We start from the raw sequence: 24,222 nt of genomic DNA, 5'->3' as shown, positions 1-24,222 counted from the left end.
AGAAGGCAAGGAGCTGTCTATAACAAAATAACTTATCTTCAATGGGGACTGCCAGTGCAATTCGTCCATCTCAAGATTCAGGAAATGGTATTGAACCCTCTCACAGCCTCTCCCACCCGACATTCCAAAGATTTTTGATGGCTCTCTGGCTCGTCGATACCCGCAAGACTGCCGCGTTCCCCTTACTTGGGCAGCACATATCTATCTTCAAGTTGTTACTTCGTCTTGCCACAAGTCGGCACGCCAGAGGTTTTGCGCCATATGCTCTGCTGACCGAACCAAGTTGCTTTACAGATATGATAGAAGAAACCTTGATTGACCTCGAGGTAGCTCCATGTTACTGACACTAGTCTCAGATCCCTTTCGCTCCTTCTAGGACTATGGCGGTCCGTTTGTAAAATAAATAAACCTCAATAATATGAATCAAAATCTCATCTGTAAATAAGTCAACTCCCATCTCAAGAAGTTGAGAGGCTACCTTGAAATATTTGTGGTCCATTGTGAAATATGGGTAGTTGGGCTAAGCCATTCGTTTTCAGCGAGAAGGGGTTTGCACGTGATCCGGCCCGGGCCCCGACCGAGGCCAATAGTGCTCGGAACTTGGCAGACTTCCCTTTCTGGCCACATTTAGCTTAAATTAATTGTTCAAAATGTATGAACTAGACATTTTCTACTACTATAAGATGAGTGGTAAGTGTAGGTGTTTAACACCAGTCGGACCACCATTAAGATCTACGCAGTCGTGCCCTTCTCCGACAAGCCTGATAACCCAGCTTGTCCTTTCTTCCCAACAGAACGTTCTGCGCAACCAGCTTGTGACTCTCCAAATCGACAAGCTCCTGGAAGCCCAAGGTGATGAGGTCAGGGCAGTCAACACTGGTGATCATTATGTTCCCTGCGCGAGAGCACCAGCATGGGCCCCGGCCGGTCGGTTCGAACGCACCACCACGACTTGCTTGCAACATAGTCTTCTCCTCTAGCCATTTTTATGGGTGGTGCAAATCGTGGCGATGACACCACAACCAGGACTGAGACTTCGAGGACGAATATGGGAGTCACGAGGAGGAGATGGCGCTGGGGGGCCTTTGTAACTGGGCGGATGCAGCATAAGGAGACGAAGCAGCAACAGCACTAAGACCACAGGATGTGCGGCAGCAGCAGGATGATTTGTTGGATGAAGTGGATGTGGTGCTGATGCTGACGCTGGTTTCCCAACTCCGCATATCCGCCATAGTCCGTTGGCCAGTCACGACGGTCGCATTCAACAAGCGCTGGAGCTGGTAATACAGACGCTGATCTTGGAGGCAAAGGTGGTGGATATCTTTCTCGCTCCCGCTCCCTTCCGCGTGCTCTTTCTCATTCGCTTGCTGAAACCGGGATGTATCGGTCACCACCAGGTAAGTAGTGGTCACAGTCTTGTTCCACAGAAGATGGCAATGGCGGGTAACGTTCTCCACCAGTGTGACGATCGTTTGCATATCTGTCGTACTGTCGCGTGGCGGAGTTGGCCTCGCAGGCTCTCGCGTGGCTCAGAACGGTCGCGAGAGTCAGCGGTCGTCGTATCGTCCATTGCTCAAAAAAGGTGTTGATAAATGTGCTTCCAATGAGCGGGATTGAGGCCGGAAGAAGTTGGAGTTGGGGCAGCTAAGGCACTGAAAGCCGTTAGAGGAGCCGATGCATTTTGAGGTTGTGCTTAGATGCGGGCTTGAGATTCGTTTGTGGAGCTCCCTATATGCTCTCGAAGACTTGTTGTCGGACCAACATAGGCTTGGCCTTGCACGTGTGCATTCGCGGCAACTGGAGCAGACCCAGAGCTCGTATGTAGTAGCAAGAGAGTGTTGAGGATTGCGACTGCTGGCAGAAGGCGGGCCCGCACATCTGGTGGACGGCGATCTACCCCAGTGCTAGTTTGACCATTGGTATAACTTGTTGTCTGAGCGGGGCGGTCCCAAGAAGCGTGTGAAGCCGTGGGAGTCGTTTCGCTGGCAGTTTATCAAGTAAGACCCTGGTTGCCGCAAGCACATCTTTTTGACTGCGAAAACGTTGTCAGCAACGAAAGCAAGAGCCTAGTAGCTTCAGACTCACCCATTTGTGGCCCCCGCATCAGTACCTTCCTCTCCCGTCCTCGAGCCCTCCGTTCCTTTTCAGTTCCCTCTCGTTTCCTGCATGAAGGCGCCTGCCGTGTTGGTGGGAAGAGGAGCAGACTCGGACGCCAGCGTGGCGTTTCCCACGGGCTCGGGCAGGCCGGTCCGAACGCGGAGGCCTTTGCCACGACCCACCTGGCATGTGCACGACACAGGGCTGGAGGTTAGGGGGAAATGGTTGGCGGTTGGAAGGAGGTAGAGGGTGGGGGTATTCGGGCGAGAAGGTCGCAAGGAATGCGGGCGGCGTGCAAGTGCATGATTGCTCGCAATCGTCCTTGCAAAGTTGGAGGTGGGTGTGCCGATCCAGAATGTGGTCAGAAAGGCAAGTTCCGAGCACGATCGGCCTGGGCCCGGCCCCGGCCAGAGTCACGTGCGGTCACGTGCAGACCCTTCTCGCGGAAAACAAACTGCTCACACATTATTCCACAATAGACCAAAAACAGTTCACGGTAGCCTCTCAACTTCTTGAGATGGGAACTGACTTATTTCCAGGTGAGATTTCCATTTATATTTTGAGATTTATTTATTTTACAAACGGACCGCCATACAGGGCAAGACCCAAGCGCGCAGATTAGGCCCAAGCGTTGCCTCAGTATATAAGAGCTAACTGAACATACCAACAGGAAAAACGAATCAAGCATGGACCAACCGAACAATAACCTCAATAATGAAGATGATGCCGATATGATATCTGTCGTTTCTGACGCAGCACCATATGGCGATGAAGAGGTCACCCTTGAAGCTTGTGAGTGGTTGTACTTTTCTCTATCTCTGTCGCTTCATTGCTAATGCCAGCTTTCAGTGAAGGACGAGTATGACAGTGATGTCTACGAGATTATGCCAACTCAAAGCAAGTGGTTTTTGTTGCTTGTTTCCGCTAACTGACCATGTTACAGCTCGTGAATGCTATCTCACTTTCTATCTTGAAGATCACGTAGAACCCATCGAAGTGACGGTTCAAGTGTGCTGCCTCAAGGCTTTCAGACTGGGTATCCTCCCGAGGCCGCTTCTCGAGGCCATTGGCGCTGTAACCCAAGATGGTCGACCAAACCAACAATATGTATTTTACGACACATTACATCGTTGATGGAAGGGGAACGCTTATCTTCGACTGATGAATCTGACACGTTATGGTCAGTTTATGGTCTTTCGCGCTCACTCTGTGGATGCGAGCAACTGTGTCGGGTTGGAATGGCAATTATATCGCGCAATGCGCTCCGTAGTTCGGATGGCTCATGGTATGTATGCCCATTTCAACCAGCGTCCATTTACGATATAAACAGACTTAAATCTGCTGCCGCCGCCAGGGAATAAGATGAATCCTATTTATGTCGACGACAATTTAAACGAGTAGAAGAAATTATGCGTTATTTACAATGTGGTACAGAACTTATTCTAAGGTTAAATCGATAATGGTGGCTTTTACTCTTGCAAGTGGAATAAGTGATTGATATAAGGCCAGTAGGCAACGAGAGAGAGGTTCACACTCATCGTTTAGAACATCTGCGCGGCGACAAATAAGTTGATCTCCTCGGTCGAGCAGATTGATATGAGTAGTGAAGGCCCCTGGCATAAATTCCCCCCCTCCACGACACAGAACCAATCATAAGAGACTGGCCCGTCCAAATACTCCTGCGCAAATTGAAAATCTCCGAGGCAGACGTTCCCAGCATGGCGAAGCTCGAGGGAATTTTTTGATAGACTGGGACCGCCATCGAGGATAATGACATCGATTCTACGATCTGAACAACGTGTTAAGCACTTATGAAGTGAGAGCGTAAAATCTCATACAGTGGGCGGGGTTGATGATAAACACTGTTGGGTCAAAGCAATCTTGCTCTAAGACTGCTGCGCTTTGACTCGGTGTAAGATCGTCAAACTTTCGCTTTCCTGAGCAAGTGCATCAGAGGCAAAAGTTTGAGCAGCTAGATTGGTGCACGTACTTGTAGCCCGGACGACGGGAGGCTCTTGACGATTTGCTTGCCATTCCTTGATTGTTTCCTTTAATGCAGCGCCTGATTTCTTGAGTTTCCGAAATGCCTCGTGGTCAAACTGAGGTTGTGCCACATCTCGATATAGTGACCGATATTGGCTGTCGAGTTCATGGAGATCGTGGCGGATGTCACTTGGAAACAGTGCTGTTGCACGTGAAGTATAGCCAACACGACCAGGACACTAGAGAAGTGTTGAGGACAAGTCTCCGAATCAACATGGACTTACAAAGGTGGTGTACTGGCCGATCTTGTCTCGGGTTTTCTGCGTTTGCCCTTGATTGAAGTTGAGGTGGTGCTCGTAGTCCGCCTTACAAGCAGTAAACTCTGGTGGTGGTGAAGGAATGATGCTGCGAAGAAATGCCTTGGGTGTTGGTGGAGGAGACATGGGGGCAAGAGATGGTTTGCGGAATAGGTCACAATGGTACAACGAGCAAGAGACAATTGTTTGTGCTTTGACCGACACGATCTATAAAAGGTCAGTTGTGAGTGAATAGTGGAAGTACATGGCTTCCCAAGCAGCGCCCTCAAAACGAAGTCGTGTCCTCGCAGCTCTTGATGCACGTCGACCTCCAAGTAAAGCTCCTAACGAAATGGAAACTCTTGGGGCAACGATTCTCGCCCAGCTGTCCTCTTCGGACCGGCAAGCTGTGGAGTTATTCTTGTGCTCTGCGCGCACCAAACCAGTCGCACTCCCGCAACAAGTTCCCCAGCAGCCAGGACAAGCAACCTTCGGCGTTGTGAAACGAAATGCACTCTGTATTATTTGGATATCAGTGAGAGGCACAGTCTTCGAAGATGCGGACAGACACTAATACTTACCAGGATTATACTACTCCAACACAAATATCCTTGCCTGCGGGAGTCGATGGGTTTGCTCGCCTGCAGAATGGTCGTGCGAGAATAGATGTGGAACGAAGCCTTGGCGGAAAGTTTCAGATTTGGCACAGAGGGAAATGGAAGCCCATTACTTGGGAAACTCCACTTACAGTTAAGCGTCGTGGTGAAACGGTATATCTTGTCAAAGCGGTTGGTGTGAAGCAGCTAACTGAGTGGGAGGAAATGTCTGCACTGTACAAATAATAGAGTACTTACAGACCTAAATGACCGATTTGCGATATGAGTGACACTTGTGACAACTCATCTCGCTCAGGTTGTTGATGCCAATGCCTCCGCGACGACGCAAACGAGGTCCTGAGGAGGAAGATGGTCCGTCTGAACGACCTCCCCCGGTATACTCTCAACATGCAGAGGACGAAGGATACTTCCCCATTTACCATCATGATGATGGCCCATCCAATTCGACTGCTCATCCACCATCTCCGCGACCACACCGTCCTAAGCGACATCATGGGCCTGAACAAGATGAAGGCAGCTACCCAATTAGCGCTGAACACAATCCTGCATTCTTACCTCCTGTTCTTGAATCACAACTCGAAGCAGAACTATTCGATTTTGCCCATACGGAGACATCTGTAGAGTTCGGGGACCAGGGAGAGGAGGAGGTTGAAATGGAACCAGATGGAATCATAGTCGATGTTTTTGGAGAGCCCGAGCCCATTCGTCCTCAAGTGAGTTGCGAATGTGCTTTCTCTCATGCGTCTTGAAACTGATCTGCGAAGGGAGCGTCGGTTGCTATGAAAGCAGCTCTTCCACACTTTCCAAAGATTCAAGATATTATCTTGGATAGTTTTGCCGCTCGAAAATTGGGTTCAACTTGCTCATGTGGAGTCTCGCAGCCAGAAGCAACAATCTATCGCTGTCGTGATTGCTTCAAGCCAAAACTCTCCTGCGCCAGCTGCATGATTTCGCAGCACGCTCCAAACCCCTTCCATCAAATCGAGCGTTGGAATGGCAAACACTTTGAACGACTTTCCCTTCACTTACTCGGTTTTCGACTTTATACTTGCCCACGCACGACTGGAAAACGCTGCCCCGAGGTCTCCGAGCACGATTTACGGACACAACGATTCACCATGTATGACTCAAATGGTATACATGAGCTCGACGTCGAATACTGCTCCTGTACAGCTGGCATCGGAGCAGCGCCACTCCCCTATTGGGAGCAACTCCACTCTCTTCAACTTTTCCCGGCCTCGTTCACCCAACCAAAGACTGCATTCACCTGGAGGGTGCTCAAGCAGTTCCATATCCACTCAATGACCTCGAAAAAGTCAGCATACGATTTCGTCAAGGCTCTTTGTAAGCTTACCGACAATGCCTTTTCGCCTAATGTCACGGTACGAGAACGACATCCTCTATTTTGCAGATACTGACTCAAAGTAGGATCGATATCGAGAATTTCAATTCGTCTATCGTATATGGCGCTACCTGGCTTTAGTCCGTCGGTCCGGGCAAGCCTTCGGAATCAATGATGTCCAGCCCGAAGGTCGACGGTCAAATTCTCTTGTTGTTCGTTGTCCTGCATGCCCTGAGGCCAACTTCAATGTTGATTTGAAGACCATAGATGAAGCCTCGGGCGACGAACAGTATGGTGACATCTCTTACTGCGATCTGCTGCTGCTGATCTTTTTCAGGCACAAATACACGCTCTTTCTTTCGGCAGACGGTAACTTCAAACTACGACGTAAAAAGAAGAAGGGAGATCCAGAAGATCTTCAGCTTAACAACGGGAATGCCTACTTCGTGGAGTCAAGTTCATACAAGAAGTATATCAAGGTCGTTAAACCTGTCGCACCGGTGAGTATTTCTTGTCAAGGCAGCAGACTTTCAACATTTATTAGGCTGGAACATGTGCTCATTTGCGTGCTGCGCGACTACAAAACCACGCCAAGTTCAATAATACCCCAGTTACCGGAGTTATTGCAATCCAATGCGCCCGACACGGGTTTTTCCTTCGTCTTGTTGATCTGTTCAAGGGCGAAAGGTATTTGAACTCAGCCGTATGTTTCCCCAGTATTGACTTGGCAACAGCTTTCGGAATACAGACTATGCTTTGGCATATGTTCTTGTCGAAGCACTACTCCTCCGTTGGATCTTTATGACTTACGACATCTGGTGTCAATTCGTCATTCACCTTCTCGATCGCTTCGAAGAGCACTTCCCACAACTGCGTGAAATTATTTCGAAGATTCGGGGTAGTATTCCAAAGATGCATATCCACAACCACAACCAGGACTGTCAACTGGAGTGGAATCTCAACTGGATGCTATTCGTGGCCTTGACCGTGGGCGAGCTGATTGAAACAGCTTGGGCCGAGCTCAATCTGACTGCGGGAAGTACTCGAGAGATGAACGATGGTAATCGACATGACTCGATCGATGACTTTTGTGGACACTGGAACTGGGACAAACTCGTTCTGATGGGTATGCTAACTGTTTTGGTTTCTTCAGACTGAGCAGTTCTTTTAGCTTCGGCACTCCAATGACTTGCTCGCTATGCAGCAAATGAACTCCGGAAGCGACAGGCTGCCTACGTTGCCCTCACTGCCAAATACTCACCCGAATTGATTCAGCAGTGGGAGTCGATGAAAAGCGAGACCGTCAATGGCAAATTCCAGAGTGTCCATGAGGCGCGATCTAAATCCGGTATGTGTTGCAATCTGGCTTTCGACTACATCTTGAGCCGATTCAGGCCCTCCGACACATGCTGCTGCGTACGCGAAGCTTTTATCACGAGAGGTGGACACAATCCTCTCTTCTCAAACAGTTGATGAGCAGCATGTTGGTGACGCCTCCCTGATTTCGAAAGGTCTTGATCTTGACAAAGACCGGTACGCAGTTGTCGTATTATATATGTGTCCTAACTAAATGCAGTTTCCATATCCGACGTCTTGTCGCTACCAAGGCGGATGCTATCATCATTGCTGGTTATCGGCTTCGCTTGTTCAAAGGTTTGGCAGATTTCCGAAACCGGATGGCCAAACGCACTCCCCTTCTTGCCAACAAGATGGAGGAGATAGACCCTGACAAGCCTGAGGACGCACTGCTGATGCTCCCATCCGATTTTGGCTTGACGGAGCGGAAGGCTCTTGGGCTCGAAACACTCGCACAAGTCGAATTCACTCTGCGAGAAGGTCAAGCGTTTGACCTCCTTTCCATCATTCGAACAAGAGTCCGCATCTTAAACGCCGCGTTACGGGAGAAGAAAACGCAAATTCATGGAGTCGGTGCCAATACACGTGCCCAGAACGTGCTCAAGACCATGAAGAACAGTGTTGAAGAGCCGGTTGGTGTCTACCGATACACATGGGATGCGCTTGTTCGATTGGGCCTCAACCCGGAAGGGGTTTTACAGGAGTTGAAGAAGGGAGATATCTACGGCAAGAGCGGAAAGGAGCGCAAGATCGGTGACTCAAAGTTGACTGACTCCTGGTTCTGGAGCACACCCCGAGGTCCTACGAGCAATGAAGCAGCCGAAGATGAGTGGGAACGAGAGCGTGCGTGATGTATTGTGTCTACTGATTGTCCACTTACCATCTGTGAAGTTGAGCGTGTCGACTGGTTTGATACACGGGCGTACTACCTTCGGGCAAAGGAGGAGACAGAGTTACTTGAAGAAGAGTTCCGCCGAACTGAGTTATCTTTCAAGAAAACTGCTGAGCTCTGGGACCAACTTGGCGCACGGTCGGCTGCCGATGGTGCAAAAGCTTACAGCTTTAAGCAGGCTACCATGTTTTCGGCATTGGCTGCTGATGTCTCCAAAAAACACTCCGATCTCGAAGGAATTATTGCGGCTGACTTGCGCTCAGCATTGGAAAAGGAACGTCAACAAGATACTGTGTTGGATGTCTTAATGTCGAAGAATGCCAAAGCATTTGAGGAGGAGGACTTTTCGGTAAGTTCTACTTCTTAGAAATAGTTGACTGGCAGACTGACTGCGTGACTTAGGCATATTTCGATACCCTCGCGCTTTGATTCCATGCTTTAACCACACTTATTGTATCATTTCTTGTCGTAGTAATGTGACCAATTCATTGTGACTACTCTTTGCCACTGTCTACTCCTACCATCGCGAACGATACATCACCTTGAACACACAAGCCATTAGGGAAGCCAAAAGGGGCCAGAGTTCGCTAGAGTTCCGCAGGTGAGCTGATATGATACTATTCATATGAGTGGGTAACTATTGTTCATAGTACTGCAACGATTTGCGTCGACCATAAGCCGCACCAACATCCCTGTCATAATCTTCGCCACAATCCCGACCATACAGTGCCCACGGGCACTTCTCGAATGCCGGATATAGGTGATGTGACACCTCCGAAGGCAGCCGAAACGACATTTTCCCAGGACTTGTCAAAGGTCCGAAAAGTGCATAAATCGATAGATCTCGGCAAGAGCTACCGACTGATAAAATTTCTAAGGAATCGGACAAGATTTCAATTTTCAGAGTGTCAGAAAAGTGAAACATCGTGCGAAAATGGGCCTTCTAGGGCCCAGATTGATGCCGTGATGCCCGATGACCCGCGGAAACGTGTTTTTGGCTCAAGATCTACCTCTTGACTGGTCAAAAAATGGAAAAAAACTCCATTTTGCCGTTGGCAGGCCATGTCACATAGTGTACTCTCTTAGGCTTGCCGACTGTCGGATGGCCATCAGCAGCATGATTGTCACCAGAGATGGGTGTTTTAGGCTTGTTTGGGTCTAATCTTGGTCGCCGGAGGGAGAAATACCATCAAAATTCCTGCAAGAAGGGCCGAAAAAGTGAAACACCGTGGGAAAATCCGACTTAAAGGCATAAATCGATGTTTTTCGAGGAGCCGGATCCAAAAAAAAATGTCATAAAATGTCATAAAATTTCCCCGGCCTTGCCGGCCGGTGTAAGAGAAGTGCCTTGGTGCACTGTAATCCGGAGCATAATCCAGAGCATAATCCCGCGAAATAATCCCACGAGTAATTCTGTTGGAACACATTGCTCGGGTTGACTTATTTCACCAGGATTAATCGCCGACCGTGATTAATCCTAACGGTCATCGACGTATCATCCCTGCCGCCATCTGCGCTGGGATTACTGCAGTGTTTTGGGTCGGGATTAATCTTGCTGGGGGCGAACGATGAACTGGGATCTGTTGAAGAACAGCGCCCCGATTCCGGACAACGAGCATGGCAAGATGACCGCATTTCGCAACTACTGGGACAAGATTGTCACCGCGTTCAACCCGTTTCCCCGAGAGGACGAGAATTCACCTCTTGTTGGTCAACATCCGTGCTCAGTTGATCGAAATACTGCCCAGAACACAAAGGCTGAGCTGTCGGAGTTATTAAACTGGGTGGAGCGACATACAAAGTGCTTACCAGGGTATTGCCAAGTCAAACGGAAGGTTCCTGGCCAGCAGGAGCCGCGGCTCGTTTGTCGTTTCGACTACCCAATGTCGTGCAGTACGACAGCGACAATTGGGCTTGACAGCAAGCGGCGCATCCGGTTTGAGCCACGCAGGAATGACCCGTTGCTGAACAACTACAACATGGGCATGATGCTCGCATGGCGGGCCAACATTGACATCAAGCCTGTCATGAACTCGGATGCTGCTTTGAAGTAAGTGAATGCTAGAAATGTTTTTCTTAAATGCTCACAGTCGCCAGTTACATTGCGAAGTATGCCACAAAGGCAGAACAGCAAGCTCCTGGCTTCCCCGACCTGTTGAAGGATGTTGTCGGGAGCATGGGCGGGAATGGGACGGCGAAATCCGCATGCCAAAAGCTCCTGAACAAGATGCTTGGTGAACGAACATATTCGGCCCAAGAAACAGCTCACCTGTTGCTTGGAATCCCACTGGTTCGGACATCCGTCGCTTTCCAGACTGTTTCTCTCGATAAAGAAGGTAGCTTGCGACGCCTTCAGACTGATTCCGAGGACGATGCGGATGATGAGGAGGGAGACGAGACAGATGAGAATGCAGGTGGAGGCAGATGTCTAACTGCTGATTCGTGGCTACAAAGGTAAGAGCCCTCAGCCACTCGAGAAACCAAGATAGAATGAATGCTTACCATTGCGTAGATACATGGATCGACCCGATGAGATGAACGAGCTCTCCGTACATGAGGTCTTCGAGAAGTATTCTTGGCGCAATAAGCGATGGGCAAAGCGCCGCAATCCTGAGGTTGTTGTCCGGACATTCCCCCGCTTCTCCCCTGACCCAGATGGTGAGAGCTACGACGAATACTGCCGTACAAAGGTCCTCCTGCACCATCCATTCCGCCAGCTTGAGGCACTTCGACAAACGGCGGATGGTGAAAAGTCTTGGGCGGAATTGTTTGCCGAGTGTCGCATGGGCTTACACGAGCACCCTAAGGATAGTCTCCGTTGCTGGGAGCAAGAGAACCGGCGGCGCGATGAGGATGAAGACGATGATGAAGAAGTGAATGCAGACCTGGACGAGATGACCGAGGCAGATTGGCAGATGTTCGCACGTGATTTCCCCGGCGCGGCACTTCCCTCCTTTGATGCTAGCGATTTGGGCACACGTCCCATTGATGCAGCCTGGGATGTGAATGCTGGAAGACTGCAATGGAATGACGTTGACCGTATGCCGGGATATCTTGACGAATGTCGGCGTACTGCTGGCGCTCTTGATCTTGATGCTGAACCGCCTGCGGTGAACACTTGCTGTCGAACAGCGCACTATCTTCGACCGCTATGTCAACAACTACAGTCGAATTCTGGATGGGGAAAACATTCCTCCCCTTCTCATGAACATTGACGGCACTGCCGGTTGCGGGAAGACCTATCTCATTCACGCAATTTGCCAGCAACTTCGTGCAATGGCAAGAGAACGCGGGTTACCAAACCCCATCCGTGTCTTAGCGCCGTCCGGTGTTGCAGCTTTCAACATACGCGGCTCAACTTGTCATTCTGCCCTTGGTCTCCCTGTCAACACTGGATTTGTGCCTCTCTCTGGGACTCGACTTGCCACACTCCAAAACCAGTTTATGGGTGTGCATTACATTATTATCGATGAGAAATCAATGCTTGGCCTCCGTTCCCTTGCTCAGATAGATGCGCGGCTCCGCCAGATTCGGCCTGAACACACGGATCTTCCCTTCGGCGGCATGAATCTCACGTTGGTCGGTGATTTTGCACAATTGCCACCTGTGGGTGACCGGGCTCTCTATTGCCCAGCTTCGACAGCTGTGAGTGATAGCGGCTCTCTCAGTCGAGATGGAAAACAGCTCTACGAGCTTTTGCAATGCAGCTACCAACTGCGCGTTGTTCATCGACAGCAGGGAGAGTCTGCGGAAGTTGGAACAACAACAATTCCGCGGGCCATCACAAAAAGTGTCGGTTTGATGTATCAGGTTTTGATGCCAACAAATGCCAGCAAACCCGCTACAAGCCCCTGGCAAGACCGGGCAAGGTCCAGTTTAGTTTACCACCAGACCACAAGCGGTTTATGAGGGAGCCAAAACCTTTGCCCGTATAGAAAATCCTTATTACTCCCTCGCAATAGTATTATACCTGACCGATGACCTTTTCTCACTAAGTATCACTGATAAGTGGGAGGCGGCATTGACAAAGTGAAATGGCAATTCTTCATCATTAAACCCAACGATTTCTTGTGCGTGGCGCGATAAAACCACATTGCAATTATTCTGAATCATAACCTAATCTGCTTACAATGGTAGCATGGCTGAGTGAATCTTCGTCTTCGCCACCCTCATCTTCTTCATGCTCGCTATCTGTATCAAAATCGGCACCCTCTGCAACCCAGTCATCTGGCTCTCCTTCTTCTCCTTCATCTTCTTCCGCCACAACAGCCGCCACATTGACCTCCTCCGCCATATCAGCCACCACATCATCGACCATATCAGCCACCACATCATCGACAACTTCTTCAGTTATCTGCTCCTGTTCTGTTGTGGGATTGCTTATTGGAGCTCGAGTTTTGCGGTGACCAATGACGCGGTCGTGATACCGCATCATCATATCTCGATCGACGACCCTAGAATGAACTTGGTCAAACACAAGTGTACTACTTGACAAAACTTACTTACATATTGACGTAAAAATATTTCCAGTCTTGGTCTTGTTCAGATGCCTGTCGAGCCATAGATTTAGGAAGATATTGTGTAGTGCGGCCGTGAGCGAATGCTGGGATAAGATGGCAGCCGCGAATAATATCGCTGGGGTCCAAGAAGCCAAATGTATCCGGGACGTCATGAGGCATATAATGTACGCGAGGCAGGCGCTTAGCCTTCAGACCACATCGGTAGGTCACATCGCGCTGCAGCCACCGCATCCAAAGGAACTCCATACGTCGAGCTTTGTTCGGCTGGTCGGCCAGAAGCACACGGGTATGGAAAATCCCAAGGACTTCGCCATACCAGAGTTCATGGCGGTTCTGTGGGTCTTGACCCGCAACGATACAGAATTTCCGGGACCGGGGGTTGATGACGTCTTGGTCTCTTCGGAGATCGTAAGTGGTGAAGTTTACTCGCAGAGTGGCGTGACTATAGAGGGTGTCCTTCTCGAGTACCACATTTATGAGCTCTTCATCAGTGAAACATGTGTCGTCACCATCGTACTCCGAACCTAGGAGCCTTTGTCGTAGGTGAGACTTTAACTTGCGTGTGAAATTCTAGCACAAATGAGTGAAGGAAGAAAACCGAGATAAAGACCTTACATGTAGTGCAGGGTCAGGGATTACAGGATCGGGTCGGTCAATAGCCTGTACACAGCATCAGTTAATGAACGGTAGGATCGAGAAATAGATCACCATTGGACCATCTCCACCATCCGTGTCAGTGTCTGAGTGCAAGTCCGTGTCGACAAGGTCTGAGAGACGAATCGATGTTCGGGTGGAATCCGAGATGTAATGATGTTGTTCGGGAGGCACGTATGTATAATGACTATACGTAGCTTTGGGACAGAGCACAGTGCGCAAGCGTTCACGTCGGTTTTTGATTGGCTTGTGCGAAATCGTGGAGTTGGCGTAAGTGGAAATATTCGAGGCCGAGGATGGATTGACATGTCCTTTCTCTGCTTCCTTGTACCGCCTCCTTCGTTCCCACATGGCCCTCATTAATCGTCGACGTTGTTCATGCTTCGCAATCTGCCTTACATGTTCTCGTTTGTTGGTTCGTTGGTAGAGATACTTCACGAGACGGTGTGCAACTTCTCCCTAAAAATTTCAGATAAGCTCACGCCAAGTCCCAGTAAATGCTTCTTACATTTTGGGTGGAAGTAGAATCAGTCGTTCCAAACCGCACAATAGCATCGGGGTAATCGGGGATTGAGTGAAGCTTGTATGTGATTAAGTTGAATGGCTTTTCCAGCTTCTGAGCGGGCGTCTTCTTCTTCTTCGAGGTCGGAGGTGTTGCCACAGCCTGGGTAGCAGACTGCGATGAGGCAGAAGGTATCGGTAGATTGTCCGGGGCTGGAACGGATAAGTTTGGTGGAGAGGCCTTGGATGGTCGGTTCATTCGTCGCCTTGTTTCTCTGGGAAGCTCGTAGGTTTTGACATTCACAGTTTCACGAGCAAAACGACGAATGGTAGTGCAAAGATCTTTGGTCGCCAGGCGAAAGAGTTGGATAGTAGACGTAGTATGCATCCGGAGCTTGGCATATCCGTGCCAGATTGCTAATTCGAAAGCAAGTTTGTCGATCAGTGCTTGATGTTTAGGAAATAATCCTTCGAGAACCGGGAGAATACACTGTAGAATGCTCATGAGTCAGTACCAGTCAGTTGTCAAGTAGGAAGCATGGCCGACCTGTATGATGTCTTCGTAGTTTCTGGCGGCAGCGTACTTCAACTCGGACACGTTCTTGCAGAAAGAACGGATGGTACTACGCCCGAAGGTGGGAACCTGCCGGAATCTAGCATCTCCGTCAGCACCACTAGTTCTTCCACGCCCTGATTGGATTGAAATTTTTTACCGTTGGTCAAATTCATCGATGTTCTTGAAGGCGTGTAACATTCGAATAATATGGATGACAATGGCTTTGGCGACCCCCAATTCGACTTCATGCAAGAGGTCGGGTACGAACATTGTGAACAAATTGAACGGCGTCTTGATCGTATCCAGTTTTGAGAAAGCATTCTAGGCAAATGAGCAAAGCGAATGATATGCGTGTGGTAAATACTCGCTCGGGTAGGCGCCCAAGATTGTGCCTTGAGCATTTTGTCGATGGCGGAACCAGCAACTGCATTTCCGTTGCCAAAGATGGCCGCCCGGGCGGACTCGATGGTTGACCGTCGTGGATGATCATCCACTCGAATGTTACTCCGACGCTTCATGTCATTGACGGTGCCCGTCTCCATGATCTGCCCCTTCTGTATAAAACACCGGGGACAAGGGCAACCGCCGAAGCTTCGAATCGTTGCAAGGAGAACTCTGTGACAGATCAGTAAAAACTACTTAGATAGACCGAACCCACTTTTCTGGATAGTCTGCGCCATATATGAGGAAACGCGGAAATACCAAGCGAACAAGCCCATCCCAACACTTGATTTTAATGCCGTTATCGTAAGCGTCCATAAATTCGTCGGACAGTAATAGCTCCCAAATCGCGTGGATAAGTTCGCGCTTCAGGTGAGTATATACCTCGTCGGGCATATCACAACCATATTGCTGACGATATGAGTCACGGACAGAATCTGGAAGCTGATATAATTCAGAGACGTTCATACGAGGATCAGCTGCCTCACCGATGCAAAATAAACTTGATGGAACCCAGCATTGGATGTCGGTTTGCCACGAAATTCTTTGGGGTGATTTCCAAAGAAAGTATAGCCTGGCCACAGGGACGCAGTACCGAATTGCGCCAGATGGGTGGCATCAGACCACATCATTAGTGCAACGACGATACTCTCCACAGCATCATCGGGAGTTTGAGGAGCCGGGGGTTGGGGAATGGCGTGATAGGCTTCGAGCATTGCGGGGGAAGTATAAATCTCACTGAAGATTTCTTCGTGGTCAGGGAGGAGAGGAGGTAGCCCATACTCGTTCAGGGTTGGCGCGTCATCGGCCACAACGGGTGACAGCAAGTCGGATTCAGGAATAGCTCGCAGAGAGAATGGAGTGGTGTGGAACCGTTGGAAAAGAGGCCCTTGCAAAACCTCTTTGATGGGGTCAAGCAGAGGACGGTGGAGGATGTCGTTGACAGTAAAACAAGGCGCCGCAGTTTCGGATTGATTGACACCCACACAAGGGAGTCTGATTGTAACAGAAGCATTCTTCCACTTATCTGTGATACCAAGTGGTGTGATACCGTTCTTGTCGAGCTGGTCTAAGAACTTTTGGGTAGAAAATGGCGTTGGCAATTCATGCAAAGATATTCCGTCTGACTGTGCCTCCTCGTTTGGATGCAGGAAGTTCGTAACTAACCGATCGAATCCAGCAATAGACTGCGGATGCTCTTCTTCGACATGGTATTTGATCATATGCGCGACCGACTCGTTGGGAAAGGGGTAGTACCATGGCTCCGGTGGAAGCGGAAGGGTTTTGAGAGCCGGATCACCAGGTTTGGGCACCCGATACAGGTCAGAGAGGCCCACAGACTCGTCAGGATCGTGAGTTGGGCGACGAGGATAAATCTTGTAGAGACCAAACGCGTTGGGGAGAGTTTGTACCCAATCTTTTGGAGGTGGTGGAGGCGAAGGGGCAGCGTCAAATGGCGCGGGAGATGGCGCACTTGGCGGAGATGCGAGGGGAGGCTGGGATATTTGATTCTGAACGTCGCGTCGTCGAAGCCGTGGAGGTCGTGGTGGTGCTGCGTCGTTGAATTTAGAAGGTACTCGAGTGCGCCGGTTGGGAAGCCCACTCGGTCGAGTGGCTGGAGGGGAGGGTGGTGGTGGTAGCGCTGGTGGCGGAGGATGGTCGATCTCCATCTATTGGTGTCAGGACTGCGTGGCAGCATAAAAAAAACAGAATAATTACTGGGGTTTCCGCAGGCAGCTGAGATTGGTTTGCCAAGTGTTGTTGGATGTACTGAACGGACTCCTGGTGGAGCCGCTTGAATCGAGAGCAGGTTCGATCGTGAACAGTTTGGGCATCTTCGCGGTTCTTCAAAATTTTGCCGCATAATGGGCATTGAATCTTGCTCTTGGGCATTAAAAAGTAAGGAGGGTGGAGGTATTGTAGATGTAGAGGACCCAGCCCAACAGGCGATGGCCTGCCTGTGGTCACAGTTGACCGTTCAAAAGGAAGAAGAAGAAGTGATTAGTCAGCAGACGGGGATTTGGTGTAAGTAACGCAGATTCAAAATGCCAGGGAAGCACAGCGAAACAGAAGATGATAGGTGAGATAGGACATCGTTTAAGTTATGCCGGAAGCTTTTATAGAAGAGAAACAAATGTCGAGGGGTCGGTGCAAAAATAAAAGTATCATGATGATAATTACGCTAGAGAGTATACAGTCCTTCAGTAAAACCCGGTCATTTGAGGCATTATCCCATTCGTCTGGGAAGAGTAACAAGCCCACCAATGAGCCGCTTTGTGGTCATAATCCTCTTGCTCCTTCTGCACTTCCTTCTTCGACCGTTCACTTCTTTTTCAGGCTGCGTGAAGCATTGCAATGTCGACATTGGTTGCTCGGCAATCTTGGTCGATCCAAAGACCGCTGCTGTGGTCATTGCATTCTTGAAGAGTCTGCCGTTCTTGGACAGAGCGATAAACGGGTCCCATCGCGAGTCTTTCTGCTGAGAAAGTGAGAAAAGAGAAGAGGAATCAGTTACCCTTCGTACCTTGGATAGATACACGGCAAGTCGACGGGGCTCGAGCAGTGGCGCTTGGTCAAGGCAATCGTACTAAAGTTGTTGATAAACGTCAGACAAAAAGATTAACCCGTTTGAACAACAAACCATGTAAAACGGGTCTTCTCCGATGACCTCCCGGACATTGTCAATCAGTTGCTGACCGGGTTTCTTGGCCAATGCGTACGTCTCGCCCTTTGTTGGGTCCATTTGGCCGATGTTGTACTGCATATAGGCCAAAACTTCAGCATCGGCACGGTTCATCAACATCTCTAATGCGAAGGGTTTCTCGCCGTCGAGCATGCGGAAGCCGTTAGACAAATGGACCAGACGGAGCAAGTCGCCGTCGATGAAGGCGGGGGAAATTGACTTCATGATAGCCTTTGAAATGCGTTAGTAACTCTGAAAAATGAAACTAAAAATGAGCAAACAAACCTGCCATCCAGTCACAATCGCGAAATCCATTGGCGCGGTAACCTCCTCGTTGCGAATGGTTGAGAAAGACTCGCACTGGTCGCCCACAATGGCACAGAACTGCTCAACAGCAGCACTCTTGATGGTGACCTCGGGTCCATGGGAAGTCTCGTGGATGTCGATTTGAGGAAGGACAGCATCGTCTCCATACCACAACTTCCAGTAGAACTACTTGATGCGCGTGTTGCGATCAGTCGCGATTTCGTGAATGGGCGCGAAGCCCTGCAACGGCTTGTACTCGAATTGGAGAGAGAGCGGAACGGAGACATCGCGACGGTCTTCGAAAATGGTAATGTCGATGAGTTTCGTTGTCGGGGAGTACTTGATTTCAACGGCCTCAAACAACTCCTTATGCTCGCCGTAAGAACGAGCACTACCATAGAGGGAGACCGAAACGGGGGCGCCATTCTCATAGCCGACAACCATCTTCTGGCCTGTTCGTGGCGCAAGAAGTCGCTTGATGGGGTTGTCGATGTAAGAAGTGCCTTGAACGATGGTCGTTGAAGTGGTCAAAGCACGCAACCAGCTCAGCTCTTGACCGCCCAAGGTTCTGAGCCAAACCGAGGTAACAGGCAAGCGGTCGACGAACTCGAAAGTGACCTCGTTCTTCTCTTGGGTGCGTTTAATGCAAGTGACAACGGGAGGAGGAATGGGATGGGCAGCGAGGTAGTCGATAGTGGCGACTTTTTTCGTCGCCGTTGTACTTGAAGGTAAGAAGACGTTGAATGAGTTCAGCATGGATATTGTGCCCTTGGTATTCGAGTGTTTAACGGCTATGAGACCTCGAGGGATGCAAACATGCTGGTCTTGGAGACGACCTCGATCCTACGAAAGAAAAAGATCAGTCATATTAGGAAAAATGGGTAAAGTCAAACTGACCTTCTTGAACCAGACTTCGAAAATGGCATCGAGAACAGGAAAAGGGGGCAGGCTTTTGACCCAGACGTTGCGAGATGGCAAGAAAGTAAGCGGTGTCTTCTGAGGCAAGGAGCCGCTTGGTGGCAATGGGAGATTTCTTCAAGAAGGACGCGATGAAGGGAAGAGGGTCTTCCGATTGAAGAAGAGAATGCTTCTGTCCACCACCGTTGGCACCACAAAACGCTCTTCAACCTGATGAAGCCAATTAAATTGCGCAATGAGACATCCACCCGACTCCGCGAAAGATGTTCGATGCATTGTCGGGGTCGCGAACCACACAACAATCTTAGTGAGTCGTCAACCACCGCAGATAATGACTTGGGAGAAATCTGACCGGTGAATGAGCTGAGGACAATGACTATTATCATCGGAGAGAATTTGAGCCCACAAATTAGACTGACACCGCTTTATGAAGTCTCTCGTTTGCTTCAGCCTTGGATTCTCGTGTGTAAATCGCCCCAATGTACCCCTCGTCCACAGAAGCCTTTGACGTGGACAATCAAGGCGAAGAACGGGTCGCGTTTCTCGCAGAACCTGCCAACCACCGTGGAATCGTAGAGCTGCGTGTGTGTCAGCCGCCCCGAGTAAATCAGTGATTGTCAAATGCGACATACACATTGTTGCGCTTGAGGAATACTCCAGCATTGTGGTCGCTGTAGATATCGATTTGTGCGATGGCATTGAAAACGGCAGTGTCCCGGCTACCAGCTTGAACACGGGCCTCGAGGCAAGGAAGAATGAATGGTTTTGCTGCTCGTTCGTTCGCAAGCTCGTCGACGGTGTAATTAGGCTGTTGACAAGGGCCTCATTGCACCACAATGCAGAACACAGTCATGCTCAACGTCAAATCGATTGCAGATGGTGATGAGAGGGAGCTGATTGGAGAGTTTTGCCTCTTCAGGAGAATTCTTGACCTTCTCTGAGTTGTGGCAGTTACTCTCCCAGAAAATTTGTTCGACTTCGCGCGTATCTGTCCAGTGTCAGTAGGATACAAGCGAAAATGAAATAAAAGTGCGGACCTCGGGATGAAGCTATGGGCGGTGCCACACGTTCGACGCCAGCGAAATCTTGATGATGCATGAGAATCTGAGGGTGTATCTTAATAAGTCTCGCACCTCGACGGAAACAATGGAAAAAGCACCTATTGCACCAGTCCAACCTTCTGGAAAAGATGGCCTTGATACCAGCCCAGCATCAACCGTCGCTGCTTGACCACCTACTACAGCAGATTCTAATTTGCTATTCCGAGCGCGTAGGCGTATGGATTGACGGATGCGCATGTTGAGCAGAGGATGCACGCTGCGACGATTGATATAAATTCAAGTTGTTCAAGTGTGAAACTAAAGACACGTACTTGGGAAGACTCCAGTCTCACATTGTCGCCATCCAGCTCCCACCCATGCTTCAGAATGAAAGCGAGCAGGCTCCGTAGTGAGAAGGCATGCATATTGTCTGCTTTCACTGGGGCTGCTTCCTCGGCCACAAGGTAAAGTCAGGCTTGCATAACGCGTATTTTGGAGCGCCTCCGGATATAAAAGGCCCAGGATGCGTCTCCGTGGTGGTAGCCGCCATTTCTGTCGGACACCAGAGTGTTGAGTTTGTGTGGCAAGAGGTTGTCTATTTTCAGATGTGAGCTGGATTCAGAGTAGGTGATTGAAGAGGCTTTACCGGTATCGCTACACATGCACTTCATCGAGGGGCGTTCGGACTTCTGATTTGCAGCTTCGTCGTCTTCGTCGTCTGCGTTGTCGTCGTTGTTGCTGTCCGAGGCAGCGGCGAACGTGTTCAGTGTCAAGCAAGTCATGTTACATAAGCGTGACATTCAGCGAGTGCAACTGTGCAGATGCCTTGCAGCCTAGATGGTAGTGGGGAAGGAGGAGCAGGTTGGAACGTGAGAAGCCTGAGTAATTGGGTTCCTATCGTTCTCAAACCCAGAGTAGACATCCCAAGCAATACTGCGAAAATAAAAGTATCATGGTGATGATAATTACGCTAGAGAGTATACAGTCCTTCAGTAAAACCCGGTCATTTGAGGCATTATCCCATTCGTCTGGGAAGAGTAACAAGCCCACCAATTAGCCGCTTTGTGGTCATAATCCTCTTGCTCCTTCTGCACTTCCTTCTTCGACCGTTCACTTCTTTTTCAGGCTGCGTGAAGCATTGCAATGTCGACATTGGTTGCTCGGCAATCTTGGTCGATCCAAAGACCGCTGCTGTGGTCATTGCATTCTTGAAGAGTCTGCCGTTCTTGGACAGAGCGATAAACGGGTCCCATCGCGAGTCTTTCTGCTGAGAAAGTGAGAAAAGAGAAGAGGAATCAGTTACCCTTCGTACCTTGGATAGATACACGGCAAGTCGACGGGGCTCGAGCAGTGGCGCTTGGTCAAGGCAATCGTACTAAAGTTGTTGATAAACGTCAGACAAAAAGATTAACCCGTTTGAACAACAAACCATGTAAAACGGGTCTTCTCCGATGACCTCCCGGACATTGTCAATCAGTTGCTGACCGGGTTTCTTGGCCAATGCGTACGTCTCGCCCTTTGTTGGGTCCATTTGGCCGATGTTGTACTGCATATAGGCCAAAACTTCAGCATCGGCACGGTTCATCAACGCGATGCAACGAGCAGTAATATCACAGTCGACAGTCGTCAAACGACCGAAGATAATGTCATAGAACATGAGAAGGGCATCTTGACGAGCCCAATTCAAGTCGAATCGGCGAACCTTGATGGGGTCAAACATGAGTTGAATACCCTCGATATAGACGTCTCCGTGCTCCTTGGCGACGTTGTCGGGCTTGGTCTGTAGCGCAAGACCGTTGGCCTTCTCGTTGACGAGAGCAGTTTCGCCGGCCCGGGAGTTCCGGTTGAGGTAGCGCATATACAGCTCGATGTGCTGAGCTGCGAACGCAATTTGAGTGAACTGGGTGGCGAAAAGCAGACCTTCAACGTACCACTGTGGCCATAAGAAAGCGCGCTTGCCAAATCTTCAAGCAGAGGTTCCTCGCCCTTCTCGGGAGCGGAGGTAAACTTGAGTTGGAGATCACTGAAAATCTCATTCTGAAGAGTGGACTTGGAACCGACGAGGTCCTTGATGGACTTGGAGAGAGAGTCTCGTTGATTTTCTTCTTCAACTTTTGCGCGACGATTGCAGTAAAAACATGAATGACTTTGACAGGGAAATTGTCGATAGTTGCGACTGGCCCAGAAGGAGCCGCAAGAGCGACCGCCCGAGGCGCACCAGCAGTAGCAGCAACTGAAGTAACAGCAGCGGCTTCGGGAGTTTCAGACTCAGCAGCTGCCCTAGCCTCGTCCTCGAATTGGCGATCTTGAGTCTGAATCCCACAGACGGAGGACGCAAATTGATACGCAAAAAGCTCAAACAGGATAATGCAAGCGAGCTTTTGGTGTTTCTCAGCGCTGGCCCAGTTCTCTTGGCCCCATTTCTTGAGAACTTTGTCGAGACGCGGGGAGGAGGTCTGGTCGTAGATGATTTGCGCGCACTCCTTGGTGACAGCAAAGGGAATGGCGATGAGATTGCGAATGTATTTGCCAATGAGCATGTCAGGATCAAGCCGCGTAACAATCATCTTGAACAGGTCTGTAAAAATGTGAGCAAGATAAAGAAAGAGAACGATCGAGCTCATACAAGCTCGGAAGAGTAGGACTCCGACCCAGAGGTAGCGTGAGTGTAACGGCATATCAATACCGAGGAGCGGGATTGTAGTGAAGCCACGCTCAAGTTTGATGTGGCCCTGAGCCTTTTGCTGGTCTTGTGCACGACCGAAGCATTCCTCGACGATGTCGCCCAACATCTCCTTGACCTTCTCAACGGTGAACTGTTCTGTGAGCTGAACCAACAAATGAGTTTTAATCGGCGAAAACAATGGATTGAATGCCTTGGCAATGTCGATCTTCTGGATCTTCAAGTAGTTGAGAACGTTGGTCATCGTCTGCAGAGCAACAAGCTCTCCAGCGCAGACATATTGTTGACCCTACAAATGATTAGAACAAGAACAGCAAAGAAAACAAAGCATACCTCGACATTGAAGTTGACGATCTGGAGAAGGGTACCCGGCAAAGTCGAAATCGTATCGACAACCTCGCGCAAGGCCGCATCAGTGAAGGTTTTGGAAATGCGACTTGCGTTGACAGCACACATTGCGTAGTTAGAGCAGTTGTGCGTGTCACGCTCTACAGCGCGCTTCATGGCAATACCGCCGTAGAAAACGGCATCGACGAGGGCGGAGATGTGGAGGACATCGACAATCGAAGCCAAAGCAGAATACTCGCCAAGACTGTGGCCCGCAAACGCGTAGTCCTTCTGGACAAAGCCCTTCATGCGCATGTCCTCGAAAGCAGCCTTCTCGGTAACGACAAGCGCGATTTGAGCGAGTTGGGTCGCGAAAAGCAGACCTTGCAGATGGCTGAAGGTGTACTTGGGAGTGCTGACGTTGATGTCCAAGAAAAGCGGGAGAGTCTTGATGGTTCCGTCCTTGTCCATCGTGTCGTATGTCATGTGCGCATAGCGCCGACAAATGGCCTGGCCCTTGAGACCACCAAAGTAGATCGTCTTCTCTTTGGGGTTGTCCTTGACGATTTCGACGATCGAGAAGCCGTAGACCGCATGCAAGTGGGTATCCGCCCCATCCCAGACAGCGTGAGCAGCAGGCCAGAAATGGTACGGGTCCATTCCCATTCCCTGCTCTTGTGAACCTTGACTAGTGCGGACATAGACCCTGGTCGTCTGCGAGACCTTGGCCGAGCCTACGAGGACTCTTTCGCCACGAGAGTTGGAAGTCGCGATGTTAACGACAACCGGACTGAAGTTGTTGGTGGAATCCCGCAAGGTCTTGTAGTCTTCCTCTTCGTTGTAGGCGTGGTTGACATCCTCAGTCTTGAGCTGTGGGAGTTGGTGGTAAAGGACTGGAGAAGTTCAAGAAACTTGCCCCGATAAAGTAGTTTCGAATTAGAGGCGAATGATCTTGCTTGTCGAAGTTACGAGGAATAAGAACAGTAAGAAGGTCGGTCAGTAATGTTGGT

The 24,222-nt window shown here is 49.8% G+C and overlaps 3 protein-coding genes across 3 annotated transcripts; 1 reads left to right on the top strand and 2 right to left on the bottom strand.

The window, feature by feature from the left end:
* Positions 1 to 5,280: 5,280 nt before the first annotated feature.
* MIND_01124200 (uncharacterized protein) lies at positions 5,281 to 7,523 on the top strand (the record flags this gene model as incomplete). The annotated part of the gene is made up of 7 exons (XM_037367796.1): positions 5,281 to 5,706; positions 5,758 to 6,375; positions 6,422 to 6,624; positions 6,673 to 6,835; positions 6,880 to 7,022; positions 7,070 to 7,461; positions 7,507 to 7,523. The coding sequence occupies exons 1-7, from the start codon at positions 5,296 to 5,298 to the stop codon at positions 7,521 to 7,523; spliced, it is 1,947 nt and encodes a 648-aa protein (XP_037215628.1). The 5' UTR covers positions 5,281 to 5,295.
* Positions 7,524 to 10,225: 2,702 nt separating this feature from the next.
* Positions 10,226 to 11,101, bottom strand: MIND_01124100 (uncharacterized protein; the record flags this gene model as incomplete). Its single annotated transcript, XM_037367795.1, has 7 exons — positions 10,226 to 10,228; positions 10,285 to 10,346; positions 10,393 to 10,459; positions 10,617 to 10,623; positions 10,672 to 10,801; positions 10,853 to 11,029; positions 11,086 to 11,101. 7 exons carry the CDS (start codon positions 11,099 to 11,101, stop codon positions 10,226 to 10,228), a joined length of 462 nt encoding a protein of 153 aa, XP_037215627.1.
* Positions 11,102 to 12,682: 1,581 nt separating this feature from the next.
* MIND_01124000 (uncharacterized protein) lies at positions 12,683 to 17,238 on the bottom strand (the record flags this gene model as incomplete). Its single annotated transcript, XM_037367794.1, has 10 exons — positions 16,975 to 17,238; positions 15,744 to 16,925; positions 15,473 to 15,699; positions 14,972 to 15,429; positions 14,806 to 14,918; positions 14,266 to 14,748; positions 13,812 to 14,216; positions 13,719 to 13,763; positions 13,090 to 13,673; positions 12,683 to 13,037 (listed from the first exon to the last, which is right to left on the bottom strand). The coding sequence occupies exons 1-10, from the start codon at positions 17,146 to 17,148 to the stop codon at positions 12,683 to 12,685; spliced, it is 4,026 nt and encodes a 1,341-aa protein (XP_037215626.1). The 5' UTR covers positions 17,149 to 17,238.
* Between the last annotated feature and the right edge of the window lie 6,984 nt (positions 17,239 to 24,222).

This window comes from Mycena indigotica (genome assembly GCF_014461135.1).
Source record: "Mycena indigotica strain 171206Taipei chromosome Unknown Mind.scaff0010, whole genome shotgun sequence".
NCBI lineage: Eukaryota > Fungi > Basidiomycota > Agaricomycetes > Agaricales > Mycenaceae > Mycena > Mycena indigotica.
The sequence above is the reverse complement of the archived record's forward strand: the minus strand, read 5'-3'. Positions and strand labels throughout refer to the sequence as shown.